General features: G+C 42.4%; 1 protein-coding gene across 1 annotated transcript in view; it reads left to right on the top strand.

Annotated features, from left to right (window-relative positions):
• The window catches only part of prss12 (serine protease 12), a gene marked incomplete at its 5' end in the record, with an annotated part of 39,711 nt that extends 29,824 nt beyond the window's left edge, over window positions 1-9,887 (top strand). The window contains 2 exons of the mRNA XM_080755312.1: window positions 3,213-3,514; window positions 8,847-9,887. Coding sequence (XP_080611438.1) covers window positions 3,213-3,514; window positions 8,847-9,175 — 631 coding nt within the window. The 3' untranslated portion in view covers window positions 9,176-9,887. The remainder of the gene's footprint in view (window positions 1-3,212; window positions 3,515-8,846) is intronic.
• Between the last annotated feature and the right edge of the window lie 7,148 nt (window positions 9,888-17,035).

Genomic DNA, 17,035 nt, shown 5'->3' with positions numbered 1-17,035 from the left:
TGGGTTTTTTGTGCTAATTTGCTTATTTCCATCTAAATAAGTAGTAAAGTGTGCCGCTCGGGATACTATTTACATTATGAAGAGAGGATACAAAAAATATAGATTATTGAGCGATGGAAAATAACACCTGGACCTCTTTGGTGGGGAGTCTGGGGACGTAACAACTACAAATAAATGTAAAAAAGCCTTCTAGCATGGAATTATCCTTTAAATAGGCTAAGCCCCTCCCACTGGACCATACGAAACCTGAATTGATTCTACAATTTTACAGGTGTCCAGAGACATTATATTTAATGTACACATTTTAAAGTGTCACATATTACCCAACAAAATATCCACATCTAAACATAATAATTAGAGCTCAGTTTCCCACTTTACACAAACCCAATGTTGGTATTATGTTCCCTATACACAGACCCACAGTTGGTATGCTCCCTACAGCTGGAGCCAACAATCAATCATCAATCAACAATCAAACAATATGTAGAGAGAATATGTTCCCTGCAACAAAGAATAATTCGAATCCTGTTTGTTAAATTCAGTGTCCGTGGCAGGGTGAACTGCCACAGTGGACATGTCAATTTAAAGAAAAGATAGGGAGAAAAAAGGCCATTTAATTTGCTGAATGAGGTCCCCCCCCCCCTGCTAAAATAGCAGATACCCAGACAAATAATGTAGGGAGTGTATATACATTTAGTTAACCGAAATAAGGAAGTATGTGTGAAGTATACATGTAGCTACATTACAGTATGTGTGAAGTATACATGTAGCTACATTACAGTATGTGTGAAGTATACATGTAGCTACATTACAAAGCCTTTTCTGTTTTCTCTCTACTTGCTTCCGTGTGTAAATCAATCCACGGAGCTGTACTACTCTCTGACTTCAGCTGTTATCAGTTGTGAGAAGGCATCTGTCTGTAAGCCAACACAGTGACTTCACTTCCAGCATGACAGTGTCACCTTTCATATGGGTAGCTGAAATAGGCTGATCAAGTATGCAAGCACAGATAAACATGTCCCCCCCCCCCCCCCCCCCCCCCCCAGGCCCCTACCCCTCTCTCAATTCAGATTGATTAAACCCCTCATGTGCGTGCGTGCGCGACTGCGCGCACGTGTTTGTGTGTGCCTTGCTTGCCGATCAGAAGAGTCATTATACCCTTCCCAGTAGAGGATCTCTTTCCGGACAGATCCTTGCGGTTGTAACAGGACACGGGGACTTGGCTCGGCCCTAAAGGCCTCCTCCTGCTTCCACTTCTCTCTCATATCCCTCCTAAAGGCCGCCTCCTGCTTCCACTTCTCTCTCATATCCCTCCTAAAGGCCTCCTCCTGCTTCCACTTCTCTCTCATATATCACTCTGCCTCATTCTTAATCTTATCCCTCCCCCTCCTCCCTTCTGTATCTTTATTCCTTCACGCCATCCATCAGTAAAATGGTTCAATCTGTATCTTTATCCCTTCCTCCTCCCCTTCACGCCATCCATCAGTAAATGGTTAAAGATGGAGTGCAGTGATTTTTGTCCATTTTTTTAGTAAAAAGTATTTGTTAAAATGTAGTTTTTATGTGGACACGCCGACTGGTGGGTGGTGATCCACCTGAACTGAAGCCGCAACCCACAGCTGTTGTTGATAAAGGGGGAGGGGTTAGGGGAGGGGATGATAATGTGATGTCACTATATCACTGTTTTCTTTGGGTTTTTTTTCATTGGCACGTTTGACTGTCAAGGTTTCAGCCTCCAGGAAGAAACCCTAAATACAAAGGGAAGACATCATTGCACATGACAACCACACTGAGGGGTCTAATGATAAACTCACTCAAACACTGAATAATAACATACAGCCTGTGTTCCAGTCATCCCTAACTTCTTCTTCGTCTTGCTTTCTGTACCTTTTTTTATTTAGTTTCATCATCAGCACGTTTTTATCATGAGTTTCAAGAGGAGCCTACATACTGTACATACAACCACATGTTATTCCAGAGGCCAGAATGCTGTAGTGTAGATTCTGTAGAACACGCTGAGAAAGAGATAACTGCAGAAGGATGGAGGACAGAGGAGAGGACGGATGATTAGGACATAGGAGAGGAAGGGTGATTAGGAGAGAGGAGAGGAAGCGTGATTAGGAGAGTGCTATAGGAGAGATTGGTGGATTATATAACCTGCTCGCTACTTGGAGTCATGTCTGACTAAAGCCTTAACTATTCTTAAACTTGACCAAAATTACGGATACTTTTTACTTTCCTTCTTCAGCGCTTCCTTGTTTACGTCCTGACAGAACTGTCTCTTTACCAGGAACGTGCAGAGAGTGTTAGGGGTTGAAATCCCGTAGCACTTTTGGACAAAAATAGCGAAAAAATTCAGGAGACTTCGGAAATAAATGCAATTCTCCTGAATGCTGCCTTCCAACATGGCATGGAAAGGAGTTGCATTTGCATTTATTTTACCATAGTAAATGCTGCATTCATGGTCTGGAGAGGGTAGTTGTTTTACAGATGGGTAAAAGGGCAGGGGCTGAGAATGGAGAAACCTCTCGGTTTTGAGGGGAAATGGAAGGCGGGGCTTTTCAGAGCAAAATCTGTCTCATTTGCTGGGCACTCTCTCGCCTTTATTCTGGAAAACAACAGTGCACTGGAAGTGTTAAAATAAAGAAGCAGCTCTGGACATTGAGGAAAAAAACAATGACATGGTATTGTATGTCTTTGATGTCTCTCTCAATCCCCCTCTCTCTCTGTCCTTCATCCATCCATGCATCCAATTACAGGTCCAGAGGTGACTGTGCTTTTTCAGTGGCTGGCCCCAACTGTCTGCCCCTACATATCAACCTCTGGAACTGTCTGCCCCTACATATCACCACCCACCAGGCAAACCAGGCATACTTAATGAACTGCTGGGGGTGCCCACATAAAAACAACATTTTAACAAATACTGTACACTTTTTGTTCATTTTTAAACTTCTTCCTCATATAAGAACATTATATAAGACCTGATGATCATGTTTTAGGGTGGAAAAAATCATGGCACTAAACACTAAACACTAAAACTCATCTCTTCTCCCTGGATTTCAATGATGTTTGACCAAATTAACTTGTGTAATATTTGTCTTGCTTTGATGTTGTTATTATACTATGCTGTTTGTGTTGCTTGTATCTCTGTATGCGTGTTTTTATGATCTTAATGTACAGCACTTTGGTTGACCAAGTTTTGATCCCTCCAGGTATGGGAACAACACCAAGCACTACAAGGTCCGTCTGGGTGACTACCACTCCCTGGTTCCCGAGGAGCACGAGGAGGAGTATGGCGTCCGACACGTCGTCCTCCATCCCAGCTACCGCGCCCACAGCAACAACTACGACCTGGCCCTGGTGCGCCTGTCCCCGGGCGCCATGGGCCTGGAGCGCCGCCCGGGAGCGTGCGTGTCCTTCACCCGGCACGTGCTGCCCGCATGTCTGCCGCTGAGGAAAGAGAGAGTGCTCAAACAGGCCAGCAACTGTCATATCACCGGCTGGGGAGACACAGGTGTGTGTGTATTTATTTATTTAACCTTTATTTAACACCCCCAATCGCCCAGGACGAAGTTCACCGTCCTTTCTATTAGCAACGCCCGACGCCCAAGACAAAGTTTTATCCAAAACGGATCGCATCGCTCCACAGCCTAGGAGCGCCTGTTGCGCAATCCTCGATGTTGCGCAACAGTGGAACGTCATCGAAAATGTTCCCCCCTGTTTAGCCGACGAGAATGAAAATCTTAAAACGTTAATAACTCGCGATCTAAATCATCCCGTCCAATTCTAAGAAAAGATCCTGTGTTAGACGGCCCTCCGCTGTCCAGTGGCTAGTCAAGATAGATTCAAGCTTACCTCCCGTTGTTGTCGATCGCATGGAGAGTGTTTTGGCTACATTTACAACCACATCCGGCATAACATCCGGTACGTCGGTAAAAGTGCTCCGTTGCTATAAATCGATTGTGACTGAGTCTCTTTTACAAGTGGGACCTGGCCAAGAGGCAGAAACAAAATCACATTTCAAATTTTGCACAGAGAAAATACTCAAAGTACATTATGGACAATGACATGTGTGTGTTGATATGCTTGCGTGTGTGTGTGTGTGTGTGTGTGTGTGTGTGTGTGTGTGTGTGTGTGTGTGTGTGTGTGTGTGTGTGTGTGTGTGTGTGTGTGTGTGTGTGTGTGTGTTTGCACGCATGTGCGTGCACTCAATCATTCCATATTATACAACAAAAAGTCCTTCAAACAAAGTGAGGAGCAAATTGTTGCAATTATTTACTTAACAGTTAAGTAGGTTTTTTTATTCTATGCTTAGTGGTTGCTTTTTTAAAACAAAGCTTACGCATTCATGAATGGCATTTGACTGCACGGTAAAAAAAGAAAGACCACACCTGTACTGTACTGAAGGCTGAAAGACTTAACATGTGAACGGAATGTGCAGGTGCAGATTAGGTGAGGAGGAAGGCCTGGAAGGAGGATGACACGATGATGTTGTGCTTTGTCGCTCTGAGCGCATAGGTTCAGGGTGATGGTTCACTTCAATGATATGAGCTCTGAGCGCATAGGTTCAGGGTGATGGTTCACCTCAATGATATGAGCTCTGAGCGCATAGGTTCAGGGTGATGGTTCACCTCAATGATATGAGCTCTGAGCGCATAGGTTCAGGGTGATGGTTCACCTCAATGATATGAGCTCTGAGCGCATAGGTTCAGGGTGATGGTTCACCTCAATGATATGAGCTCTGAGCGCATAGGTTCAGGGTGATGGTTCACCTCAATGATATGAGCTCTGAGCGCATAGGTTCAGGGTGATGGTTCACCTCAATGATATGAGCTCTGAGCGCATAGGTTCAGGGTGATGGTTCCGGGGACCACCAGTGGTCCTTGAGGAGGGTGCCAGGTGGCCCCCAGATTAAATGATGGAGAGTTGTTATAACCAAAGGGACCCTTATAGATCTTTTAACTCTTGAGAGCGTACATCTGCATTTAATTAGAGAATATAGAAGATTTTTTTTCAACAAAATATTCTTTAGTTTTAAAGAATATAAGAGAGGCTAAATGTCATCAAATGGTAGCTCCGTGGCTCAAATGCCTAATAAATAATGGACCTTGATATGAAAAGGGTTGAAAACCACTGCTGTATAGTCTCAGGAGACGGGTTTTGTCGTAGCGCTGTTCTTTTCTGAAGCAGTTTCTTACCCTCGTTATTGGTTTACAGCTGTAAAGGAGAGAGGATTTTTTTGTTTGTGTGTAAACAGACTTTTTCTAGAAGGGGAGAAGATGAAAAAGGACAGGGGGGTGGAGAGAGAGCAAGCAGGGAAAGAGAAAGTAAAAAACAATTATATGTAAATATATAATAGCGTGGAGCGTGTGAAGCAGAACAATTGCTGTGACATTGGCGGTGCATTTAATGTGCCGGTGATTGGCAACAGGGAGTTTCAGCGAGAGTGTCAAGGGGAGTGTCAACGACCCGAGAGCCTCAGGGAGACGGGACGGGAATCCCTTTTGTTGTTTTAAGGATTATGTTATACTTTAGCTATTGAAAAATAGCAGATCTACAAGCTTGTACTGTAGATCTTTCTTTTTTTCGTGAAAATGTGGCAAAAGATCTTTGAATATATATTATTTCACAGCAAAGATTTTTTTAACTCAAATCTTTGCTTCTGGGAGGTCCCTGGAACTACATATTTTCAGATGAGGGTCCGCGGCCAAATACAGATAATTCTGGGGGTCCTTGACATGAAAAAGGTTGAACACCACTGACAGAAACAGTTTTCAGAAAACTGATTTAGAAGACTTTTTTTAAATCGCCTTTTTTAAGTCTAAATGGGTAAAATGTATTACGAAGGAAGTAACAAAGTACTTCTAGCATGCAGCACCCCCCCCCCCCCTGTGCTCTACTATTTGAATGTGCAGGTATAAATAGGTTTGCTAATGATTACTAGGTTTGATATGATTAATTGGCTCGTGACATCGTACGTACTCGATCCAGTTGAAGGATTTCAACCCATAGTGAGTGCTTGTTTGACTTCTGCGGCTTTCGGTAACATCTGTGTTTGGCCAACACTTAAATGTGTACAAACTACAAAGACACACAGCGTCTTGTCTCGAGTGAACTCTGTGAGCACAATGCTGAAGTCATTAGTCACCGGTGTCATTATTAGTCTCAGCAGCTTTTTAAAACATCTCCGTCACAGAGAGGCGTCCCAAAGAGGGACGCCACATGCTGGGGATGCATGCTTGTGTTCTCAGGAAGATTGTGTGTTTTTTTTCCTTTCTTTGTGTAAGATTGTGTAAGAGTGTTAGTGCGCCATTTTGCAGTGAGAAGATAGGCTATTTAGAGAGGGTGTTATGGCGAGGTGGTGAGGTGTTAGCGCAGCTTAGTGTGAGATATGTGCATTGTACAGCTGCTTAGTTTGACTGACTCTCAGTCAGATGGCACGGCGCACGCACGCACACACGCACTCGAAAATATTGCACATACGTACATGCAGTGTCATCATCCTAAGCCCCCATGGAAAGGGCATTAAGACAGTGTGGTCGTAGATAAAAGAAAAGACAGATGTGTCATGGGAACCAATTCATTCATGTTGGCCAGGGACAGGATTCTGAGCACTGGCACAAATCCTCAAAAGGGCTAAATAATATTTCATTTTCCTTCCCAAGGGAAAAAAAAAACTGTTTCTTTGTGTGTGTTTTTTTCTGCCCGACATTTCGTTTAGCAATATACTGACTCTCCTCATAGGCAAAAAACGAACAAAAAATAACTTAAAAACGTACTTAAAAGCGCTCCAAGTGATATTTCTTTGTTGCATTCTAGGGAACATTATTCAAAATTGTTTAATTATTTATTTGTTCATCACAACATGTCGCTGCTCAGCTTGGCTCTTTTCTGCAAAGATATTTGAGGTGTAGAAAAAAAAAAGTCTATTCTATATTCTGATAGTGTATACTGTATACAAACAAAAACATTTAATTTACACCACCACTGGCTGTAGTGCTTTCAAATCAAAGACATCTTTGAATGCATCAAAGCTGCAGTGTCATCTGGGAGACAAGCTATAGTCACGCAAACGAAAAGCCTGTGGATTACTTCCAACAGATGATGAATTAATAATTATAAGCCTATAAATCTGTCCCCAGATGTCAGCTATTGTGAGCTAGGTTTGTTTGTTGAAGTTGCAAGACAAAAAAACAACAACTTAAATTTATGTAGGTATGAACACGCCCGCAGCATCCCCAGCAGGAATGGAACCCGGGACCTTCTAGCTTTGAGGCGACAGCGCTATACCGACTGTGCCACCCCCTCAACCCAAATAAATACATAGCCTACATAAATTAACAAATAAATAAAGGACCTAGCTCCCGCACTCAAACTTTCTACTGCTGAGCTAAGAATGGAAATCCTGTCTGGGAAGGGGAGATATTATGCTTTGAGCTTCATGCAATAACCTTGTATGATATCAGCTAGTAGTGGTCCTCCTACCTGACCCAATTAAGCCATTTTGGACTGAGGCTTCTTAAACTATTTCATGTCAAGGACCCCTAGAATTATATGTATTTTGCCGCCGACACCCATCTGAAAATATGTTGTTCCAACTTCCAGGGACCCCCCCAGAAGCAAAGATTTGAGTTAAAAACGTTCGCTCTGAAAGGATATATATTCAAAGATTCACGCCACATTTTCACGATTTCTTTTCTCGAAAAAACAAAGACACAAAGTGGGGAGATAGCGCAAAGGAACACAGAGACACACAAGAGAAGAAATTCCTGCCTTTGTAGATATATAAATATATTTTCTACGTCACTCGCGTCACGCATCAACCGTGTCACTTCTATTTCTTGGATACTTGCTTTGACAAGACACTGATAGACATGCCTGTCCTGTTTTTTCACATGACCTGCCGGGAATGAAAGGCTCTTAGTGCCATTGTGTGGTGGAGAATGTCGTTTTGACAGCTGTTTGTTTTGCCTCGATTCACGAGATAGCATTATTACGAGCATTACATTATGTGAACAGGACGTTCTGTGCTCGGCACAGTTTTATAGAGCCAGTGTCGCAGTCCCTCCCCCGACGATCGGCCGGAAGACGATTTCCAATCATTTTATTCCCATAGACTTTTCAGAAAGTATTTATTTAAAGACCTGTAAGGCTTTTAGTCTTAGCTAAATGTTTTTATTATTTTTCTTTTCTCAATGTTTAGCCTTTTAACTGAGCCTTCTAAAAAATGTTTTTTGTAAAGTGACTTGGTACTAAGAAAAGTGATACTTAAGTCTGATGTATTAGTATTAAAAGTATTTTTCTTTTACATTTGCTGCGTTATTTACCCTATTGGTCTAGTATTTTTGTCCAATAGAAGTATACTAAATAACAGGGGTCGTATTATAATCGGGGACTATTTGACATTCAATGTTCTTTTTCCACAAATGAGACTTGAAAAATGGGGGTATAATCAGAGTCGTCTTATATTCGGGACAATACGGTATTGTTTTTCAAAAACAAGAAAATAATAGTGAAAATACAAGACCTCAAGTAAATGTACTTTGCTGCTGTCCAGTGTCCACCACATCTTTGTAACGGCGTGTCTTCTCCTCAGGGCGTTCCTACTGTCCACCACATCTTTGTAACTTCGTGTCTTCTCCTCAGGGCGTTCCTACTGTCCACCACAGCTTTGTAACTTTGTGTCTTCTCCTCAGGGCGTTCCTACTGTCCACCACATCTTTGTAACTTCGTGTCTCCTCCTCAGGGCGTTCCTACTGTCCACCACATCTTTGTAACTGCGTGTCTTCTCCTCAGGGCGTTCCTACTGTCCACCACATCTTTGTAACTGCGTGTCTCCCTCTCAGGGCGTTCCTACTCCAAGACCCTGCAGCAGGCCCCCGTCTCCCTGCTCCCTCGCCGCCACTGCCAGCAGCACTACCACGGCGCGTTCACGCGCCGCATGCTCTGCGCCGGCAGCGCCGAGCCTGAGCGCCGGCGCGTGGACAGCTGCCGCGGCGACAGTGGCGGTCCGCTGGTGTGCGAGCGTCCGGGCGGCGGTTGGGTGGTGTACGGGGTCACGTCCTGGGGCCAGGCCTGCAGGACCCAACACTCCCCCGGCGTCTACACCAAGGTCTCCACCTTCGTGCCCTGGATAGAAAAAGTAATGGCGCGAGACGTGTCGTTGGGGGAATGAAGAAATAGTATGTAGCTGCCATGTGTGAATGGTGACTGTCTTCATTGAAATGAGAGAGAAGTACTGCCGTAGCAGACAACTCCGCAGCACTCCAGCTTCAATTGAAATTAGTCCCACCGCGCCTGACTGAGTTGAAATGGTGTGCTCTACACAGTACAGTATGAATTAATGAAATGACTTCAGGGTGAAGACACGACTGGACTTAGGAAAGGACTGACCAGTTCAGTTCAGTATCTTTAATTACTTTGGGGGTCCACCTTCATTGTAACCATTTTAAAGGGAGAGAAAAGGGACTCTCTCTCTCTAACGTATTAGCACTTATTTGACAGTGAGGTTTTGGACAGTACTGAATCGTATCTCTGCATTTGTGTATATGTCTTTTATTTCTTTGGTGTGAAAAAACAACAGCATTTTTAATCTAAATTATAGACAGAAATGTTGTCTTTGTTGCTTTTGTCCATTTTATTTATATTAACTGGTTGTGTTACTGTGATTTCTTGCTTTTTTTGTGTGTGTTGAAGAGGGACCAAAATATCTTTCAATACCAGTGTTGGATTTACTTAAGTACTGTACAATTATGAAGTACTTTTACTTTGCTGGAGTATTTCCAATGTTCAGTACTTTTACTTCTACCACATCTCTGAGGAAAATATTGTACTTTTTACTCCACTACAATTATTTGAAAACTTTAGCTAGTTACTTTGTAGATTTTAATTATATATATATATATATATATATATATATATATATATATATATATATATAGTATATATACATTTCAGCCATTTGAAAATATAGCCGATCTACAAGCTCACAATTGTTTAGAAATATTTTTATACATTTCAAAACTTGGAATGGGACATGGGTACTTTATACTTTTGGTACTTTAAGTAACATTTAGATACCAATACTATATTGCAGTATTCATACTTTTACTTTAGTAAAACATGTGATGCACAAATGCATCCAGGTAATACAGTGGTTTCCAACTAGTGGTCCGGGGACCACCAGTGGTCCTTGACGGGGTTCCAGGTGGTCCCCAGCTGTTATCTGCATTACTTCATTTACAAGTCTACACAATTAGAGCATGTAGAAGAATTGTTACTTTGATCAACGTTTGCCAACAGCACGGAAATGTGGACAAAATCTTAGCCAACAACAACAACAACATATTCTTCTGTTTCGGGTCTGCAATCAAATGGTGGTCCGTACGTGGCTAAAATGGTGGTCCGTACGTGGCTCAAATGGTGGTCCGTACGTGGCTCAAATGGTGGTCCGTACGTGGCTCAAATGGTGGTCCGTACGTGGCTCAAATGGTGGTCCGTACGTGGCTCAAATGGTGGTCCGTACGTGGCTCAAATGCTGGTCCGTACGTGGCTCAAATGGTGGTCCGTACGTGGCTCAAATGGTGGTCCGTACGTGGCTCAAATGGTGGTCCGTACGTGGCTCAAATGCTGGTCCGTACGTGGCTCAAATGGTGGTCCGTACGTGGCTCAAATGCCAAATAAATAATGGACCTTGACACGAAAAAGGTTGGAAACCACTGAAGTACTGAAGCATATAAGGGCATCGTTATAAACTCTGTGATCCAGGTGTTCGTTGACCTGGGTTCATGGTGCTTTCTCTGACATATACTCGTCTAAACAAAGGCTATAAATACCTATTGTAAATTGTGACAGGATACCAAGACATGTGTGACTCAATGCAGATACGCACGCACACACACACACACACACACACACACACACATCAAAGGCTATAAATACCTATTGTAAATTGTGACAGGATACCAAGACATGTGTGACTCAGTGCAGATACGCACGCACTGACGCACGCACGCATACACGGCCGATGGACAAAACAAAACGGGAGAAAGTACTGTACATATGTACAATTATCATGTTATGGTACAGTATGTTATGATATGCTATCATGGTATGGTACAGGTACAGTATGTTATGATATGCTAAGATGGTATGTTACCAAGTGAGATTATTGGATCAGTGTTTCTTTAGCATGTTCTTGTTCTTTGTGAGGGACCTGTCTCTGAGTTAATACGACGGGCGATTTACAAAAAAAGCATGCACGTATTCAGTGTTTGTCATCGCCACAATTGTACTTAAATCCCTGCAGATAGAGTTAAGCCCCTACCCGGGCCCATGAAATGATTCCCTGTTCATTTCCCTCATAGACTTTTCAAAAAGTATTTATTTAAAGACCTTTTTTTTAAGCCTCGTACAAAGCCAACTGGAGTTGTGACAAGTCATGACAACAATCACAGTTTTTCGGGCCGAACACTTTTTTGTTGTTTTTCTTCTTTGTAATTATTTGTTCGGTCCAAAATGTTGTGTTTGAGTTGGCTTTGTCCGCGGCTTAAACGTCTTTAAATAAATACTTTTTGAAAAGCCTATCGAGAATGAACGGGGAATTCACTTCTGGGTCTCACGTCGTCATGAAAGGGGGCGGGACTGCGACAATCTATACTGCAGTTAGTTACACGCAGGTGTGGTTCACCGAAAAGAGCAACATGGGTTCCCAAAATGGTGTCCGGGGTCCCCCAGGGGTCCTTGAGGGAGTTCCAGGCAGTCAAAGTCAAGTCAAAGTCGTACGCGTTAATCACAAGGTGAGCCCCAGCCGTGCGCCGCGCTCGGGAATCATTAGTTGATTTGAGCCCCCAATCCAACCCATTGATGCTGAGTGCCAAGCAGGGAGGCATTGGGTCCCATTTTTACAGTCTTTGGTATGACCCGGCCGGGGATCGAACCCCCGACCTCGCAGTTTCAGGGCGGACACTGTAACCACAAGGCCACTGTCTGGTCTGGGTACCCAGCTAAATAATAGTTTGTAACCAAATGGACCCTTATGGGTCTGTTAGGGTCCATTTGGTTCCATTTGTACACTCTCAGAGTTAAATTAACATTGATTTTACAATATAAATTGGGGTCCCAGAGATGTCATTGCATGGGGGCCCGTAGCCTAATTAAGGTCAAACCGTGGGGTCCCTTGAACTGAAAATGGGAGCTTCTCTTATTGGGGTCCTTGGCATATATTTTCAATTGGGGGTCCACGGGCTCATTAGTATCAATCTGGGGGTCCTTAATTGACATGAAAAAGTTTGGGAACCACTGTTCTACAAGCTCACAACAGCACATGGCTGCCTGACGCATTGTGTGGTGGTGAACTTGTACATCTGCTATTTTCAGTGTGCAACTAATTGTTGATCAGCTTGAGCTTTGACTACTGCCTATAGCTGTGTTAATAGTTTGCCATCATGTGCCGTATATGTCCTATAGTGATGTAATTCCAGTATTGTGAGTTTGACTTTGATAATCGAAGGGCGACAATTTAATACACTTGAATATAGTACGACACTTACTGTAACTGCCTTTTGATTTGATGTTTACAGATGTGACCTGAAATGATTGTTTCATAAAGCAAGGTTTTGTTAAAGATGTTGTGTGTTGAGTGGTCAGTCCCTCCCAGACCCAGTGCTCCTGGTCTGTACAACGGAGCTCTTTCAGCTCTGTTCTCTCCAACAAGTGAGAAAGTGAGCACTACCCTGTCAGACAATTTAAATAGAATCACACACACATGCAGTCGCACACACACGCACACTTTGTATCTCTCTCTCTCCCCCCTGTCTTTCTCTAACTCACACACACACACACACACACACACACACACACACACACACACACAGTACACACAGTATACAGGTGTGGTCTTTTTACCATGCAGTGAAATGCCATTTATGAATGCCTATAGCCTCGTTTTAAATAAGCAACCACTAAGAATAAAAAAGTAAATAAATGCAAACAAATTGCCCCTCACTTTGTTTGAAGGACTTTTCATTGTACAGTATATGGAATGAGAGTGTGCGTAAAGACACACACACACACACACACACACACACACACACACACACAGCTTAGCGACGGCATGTCAAACAATGTTCACAGGAATGACAACCATTTTCTGTGTAGACTTTGTTTGCTATAGAGGAACAGCTCCTGTTGACCTAACAAACAGAAAATCTGAGCCGGAACCTTTCTACAAAAGAATATTCACAATAAATTATATTATAATACCACTGTTTTGTTCCTCAATTCTTAAGCTGAGTATGTCATGGCAGGTAATATTGCTCTCGAAATAACATACAAAGTATGTAAGTATTGTTTTTGTGAAAGTCAATATAGAGTGCATTGATGTTATTGTGGCCTCTAATGTTTGTATACCAGCATGGCTTAATTAGTATTCATGAAAACTTCAATTTAACAACCACATCTTCAACCACATCTTTACTTCACCACTTTTCAACCTATTTTCATATACTAGGTCCTCACTAATAATCATGATAAAATGGCGCCATTTTTTTCTACTTTGTCTGTGTTCATAGGAGGGCTAGGGGGCAGTTCAAAAACCCGTCCACCAGTGACTTCATCGATGGGGAATCTAAGCTAATATAGAAACTGCAGGCTTTCTAGTCCTGAAAAGTTGCAATGCGAAAATGGAAGCTATCGTTCTAAAAACGATGATGTGGACGGGATTCTGAACTGCCCACAGCCAAAACATGGTGCCATTTTATCATGATTATTAGTGAGGACCTATTATATGAAGATGGGTTGAAAAGTGGTGAAGTGGTCCTTTAATACTATACAGCAGTGTTTCCCAAACTTTTCAGGTCGAGAGTCCCAAAAGGATTAGACAGAGTTTGCCTGGGAGCCAAACTAGCAGATCTACAAGCACACAATGCGTCGCTTCGCGAGCTTAATGTAGAACGTCTATTTTCACTACTTCATAATTATGTATATATATTTTTTTATGTAGGCTATTCATATATTCAACATTTGATAGACTCTAGAGTACATGCAGTATATTCATCCAGATACTGTAGAAGGCCTGTTGTGTAGACAGACTATTAATTCTCACAGTCACTTGTTCATAGTGTGTACTGTATGTAGTACATTCATATGAGCTATATTAGATAGACTAGACTATACATAATATTAATTAACTTAAATTTATTCAGAGACAACTGAATGAATTTCAGATTATAGATGTCTAGTATAATCTAATTTGACATTAGAGCACCACTCTGTGGTCAAAAGGGCACACTACAGGCTGAAGGTAAGATCATGTGTGTCTTTCTTTACTTGTACTTCCACACTCACTCCAGATAGTCCGGCAGCCGACAGGCTTCTTTTGTTTAGTGCAACATTTGGTATGTAGACTTTTTTTTATTGGCCTAAAATATTGTCTATAAATACATACATTCATGAATCCACTTGACCGTCTGTCAGCATTGAGCAATTTTTTTAATAGGGGTGGTACAGTGAGGGAGGGGGTGGGGAGTCAGGTCACTCAGGTGCAGACAGTTGCAACTAAAATAGTATATTACTACACTGAAGTCTCATATGGCACTGGTGCAGAATATGTTTAAATAGTGTATGTATAACTAAATTGTAATTTGTCATCGTTCTCGTGTACAACACTTGGGTCAGCTCCTGTTTCAAATAAATATGAAATAACCTTAACTTGGGCCTAGTAGATCTCATGTGTATCTCAGTGTCTGTGTGTGTGCGCGCGCGCCTGCATGTGTGTGCATGTGCGCACACGAACTGAATAAAAAACATGTCTGTGCTGGTAATCATAACCCTCTCTTTTATTTTGGTTTTTGTGTTGGACATTTACAGTTTTTTGTTTATTTGTTTTAGATTTTTACCTGTTTTGCATTCAAACTGAAGCTATAATCAACATTGGCAACTGGTAAAAAAAAAAAAAAAAAAAAGGAAATAAAAGGAAAAAGTTAATTTAGGCTTACATGAGACACCGCCAAAGCAATTGGAAAACTAAAGTGTCCATCTTTACAGTAGCTACTATCGGGAGTTCAATCTTACAATGGTAAGGAGTAGGATACAGTCTAGGACAGTGGGTTTCAACCAGTGAGGGGTTTTTCCAGGTTGTCCCAAATGATGGAGAGTTGGTAACCAAATGGACCCATCTTCTTTACGCTCTCAAGAGTTACATTATTGTTAAACAACCTGCATTACTTCAATTTACAAGAAGTCTATACACAAGTCAACATTTGCCTGTTAACTCTCCTAATGGTACCAACATCAATACAGCATGGAATTGTGGACAACATCTTGTCCAACGACAACAATATATTCTTTAGATTTGAGAGGCTAAATGTTGGTCCGTGGCCCAATAAACAATGGGCCTTGAAATGAAACGGGTTGAAAACCACTGGTCTAGGACAGGAGTTGACTGGAACCACTGGTCTAGGACAGGAGTTGACTGGAGACTTGACTCTAGGCCAGACAACTTCTCCACAATGTTTCAATGCTTCCCACTAGTCTGTAATATTAACGCCCCCTGAAAGCGGTGCAAAGGACGTTGTCATCGTTCGCCATTTACACAAAAGAAATACATTTTAAAATAGAATGAATTACATTTCTGCTTTAGCAGCAACCTTACTGTAGATGTGCTTCTTCAATTCATTTGATTTACAGTAGGACAAAATGTACACGACGGAACGGAAGCGGAGACTCAAGACTGTGTGGAGGAAGCATTAGAAAACCGTGCTATAGCAGACAGTCTGTCTATAATTAACGGGAGACCACAATGTTCATCTCTCAAACTCATAAACCAACTAAATGGAAAACGCGGCAAATAAAAGAATGCAAGACTGGCTCAGATGCAATTTCTCAACGTCGACGCGTTTCGGCACTATAGCCGAAGCAGACTCAAATACTTTTTTCCATTTAGTTGGTTCATGAGTGAAGTTATTTTCAAAGCTGAGCACCCACTGCCTTAAACAAAGGGCAGTTTCCAGAGGAAGCGCACCTGTTTTTTCTTTCTTCATCATGTTCTCACTCTCAGTCCTTTATAGTGCTGAAATAATCACGTGTAACTGGACACAGCTGTTCTCTGCAGGACGTATCACAGGAAAAGCAGTGTGCAGACCAGACATCTTGCTTCTGTGCTTCAATGGTTTTCTCTTAAACCTCGTCAAGAAAGCCTCCATTGACCTCGCTATGGGTGGACAAGGCTGTAAGAATAGAATACAGAGGGGGGTAAAACAAAAGGCTAAAACTAGCTCCACTTAAAAATAAATAAAAATAATAAAGATTAAAACCGATAATAGAAAATAACGGCTTGTCACCAACCCTGAGTCCATGCGCTTTCTTCGTGATAGATAAATCAGGGTTTGTTAATGTACAGTACATACCAAACCAAAGTGAAAAATCACTTTAGTGTGCTTGCATGTCTTATGGGGGGGGAAACACATGGAACAGAAGTACAGAACATATAGTGCAACGTTATTCCTATGGGATCCAAGCACAGCTGACCAGCGCTGTTCTGGCACCATAAATTAAATGTGAAAACACAAACAAAACAAAACCAAAAAAAGAATCATAGAGACCATAATATAGCAGAGACACTCCATAGGGTCCATAGGAGGACCCCCCCGCCCAGACCCTGGACCCCTTGTTGCATTCCAGAGAACATTTTCTTGATTGCATTATCCTTGAAACTGTTGTTTTCTGGAACCATCCAAACATCCACTCGTCCGCATAGACATAAAAAGGTAAGAAGCCTCTTCCGGCTCTAGGGGCGCTATGTCAAAATTGAAGGCACAATTCTCCAGGGGATTTCCTTGCGTGCGTAACAGAAGTCCCCGGAAAAGACGCGCTGTGATTGGCCCAGTAGTCACTTGAGTTGACAGCCCCGACGAGGAGTCGCATGAGTGCATGACGTCACATGGGCAGCGACGCCACAACGCAGCGTGCCTTCAGCAAATGCTTTCTGCAGCACGTCCGCTTGACTTCCTGCCTCCAATGGAGACACGTCGCTCCA

Source organism: Protomyctophum bolini, assembly GCF_963924005.1.
Source record: "Protomyctophum bolini genome assembly, chromosome: 3".
Lineage (NCBI taxonomy): Eukaryota > Metazoa > Chordata > Actinopteri > Myctophiformes > Myctophidae > Protomyctophum > Protomyctophum bolini.
The sequence above is the reverse complement of the archived record's forward strand: the minus strand, read 5'-3'. Positions and strand labels throughout refer to the sequence as shown.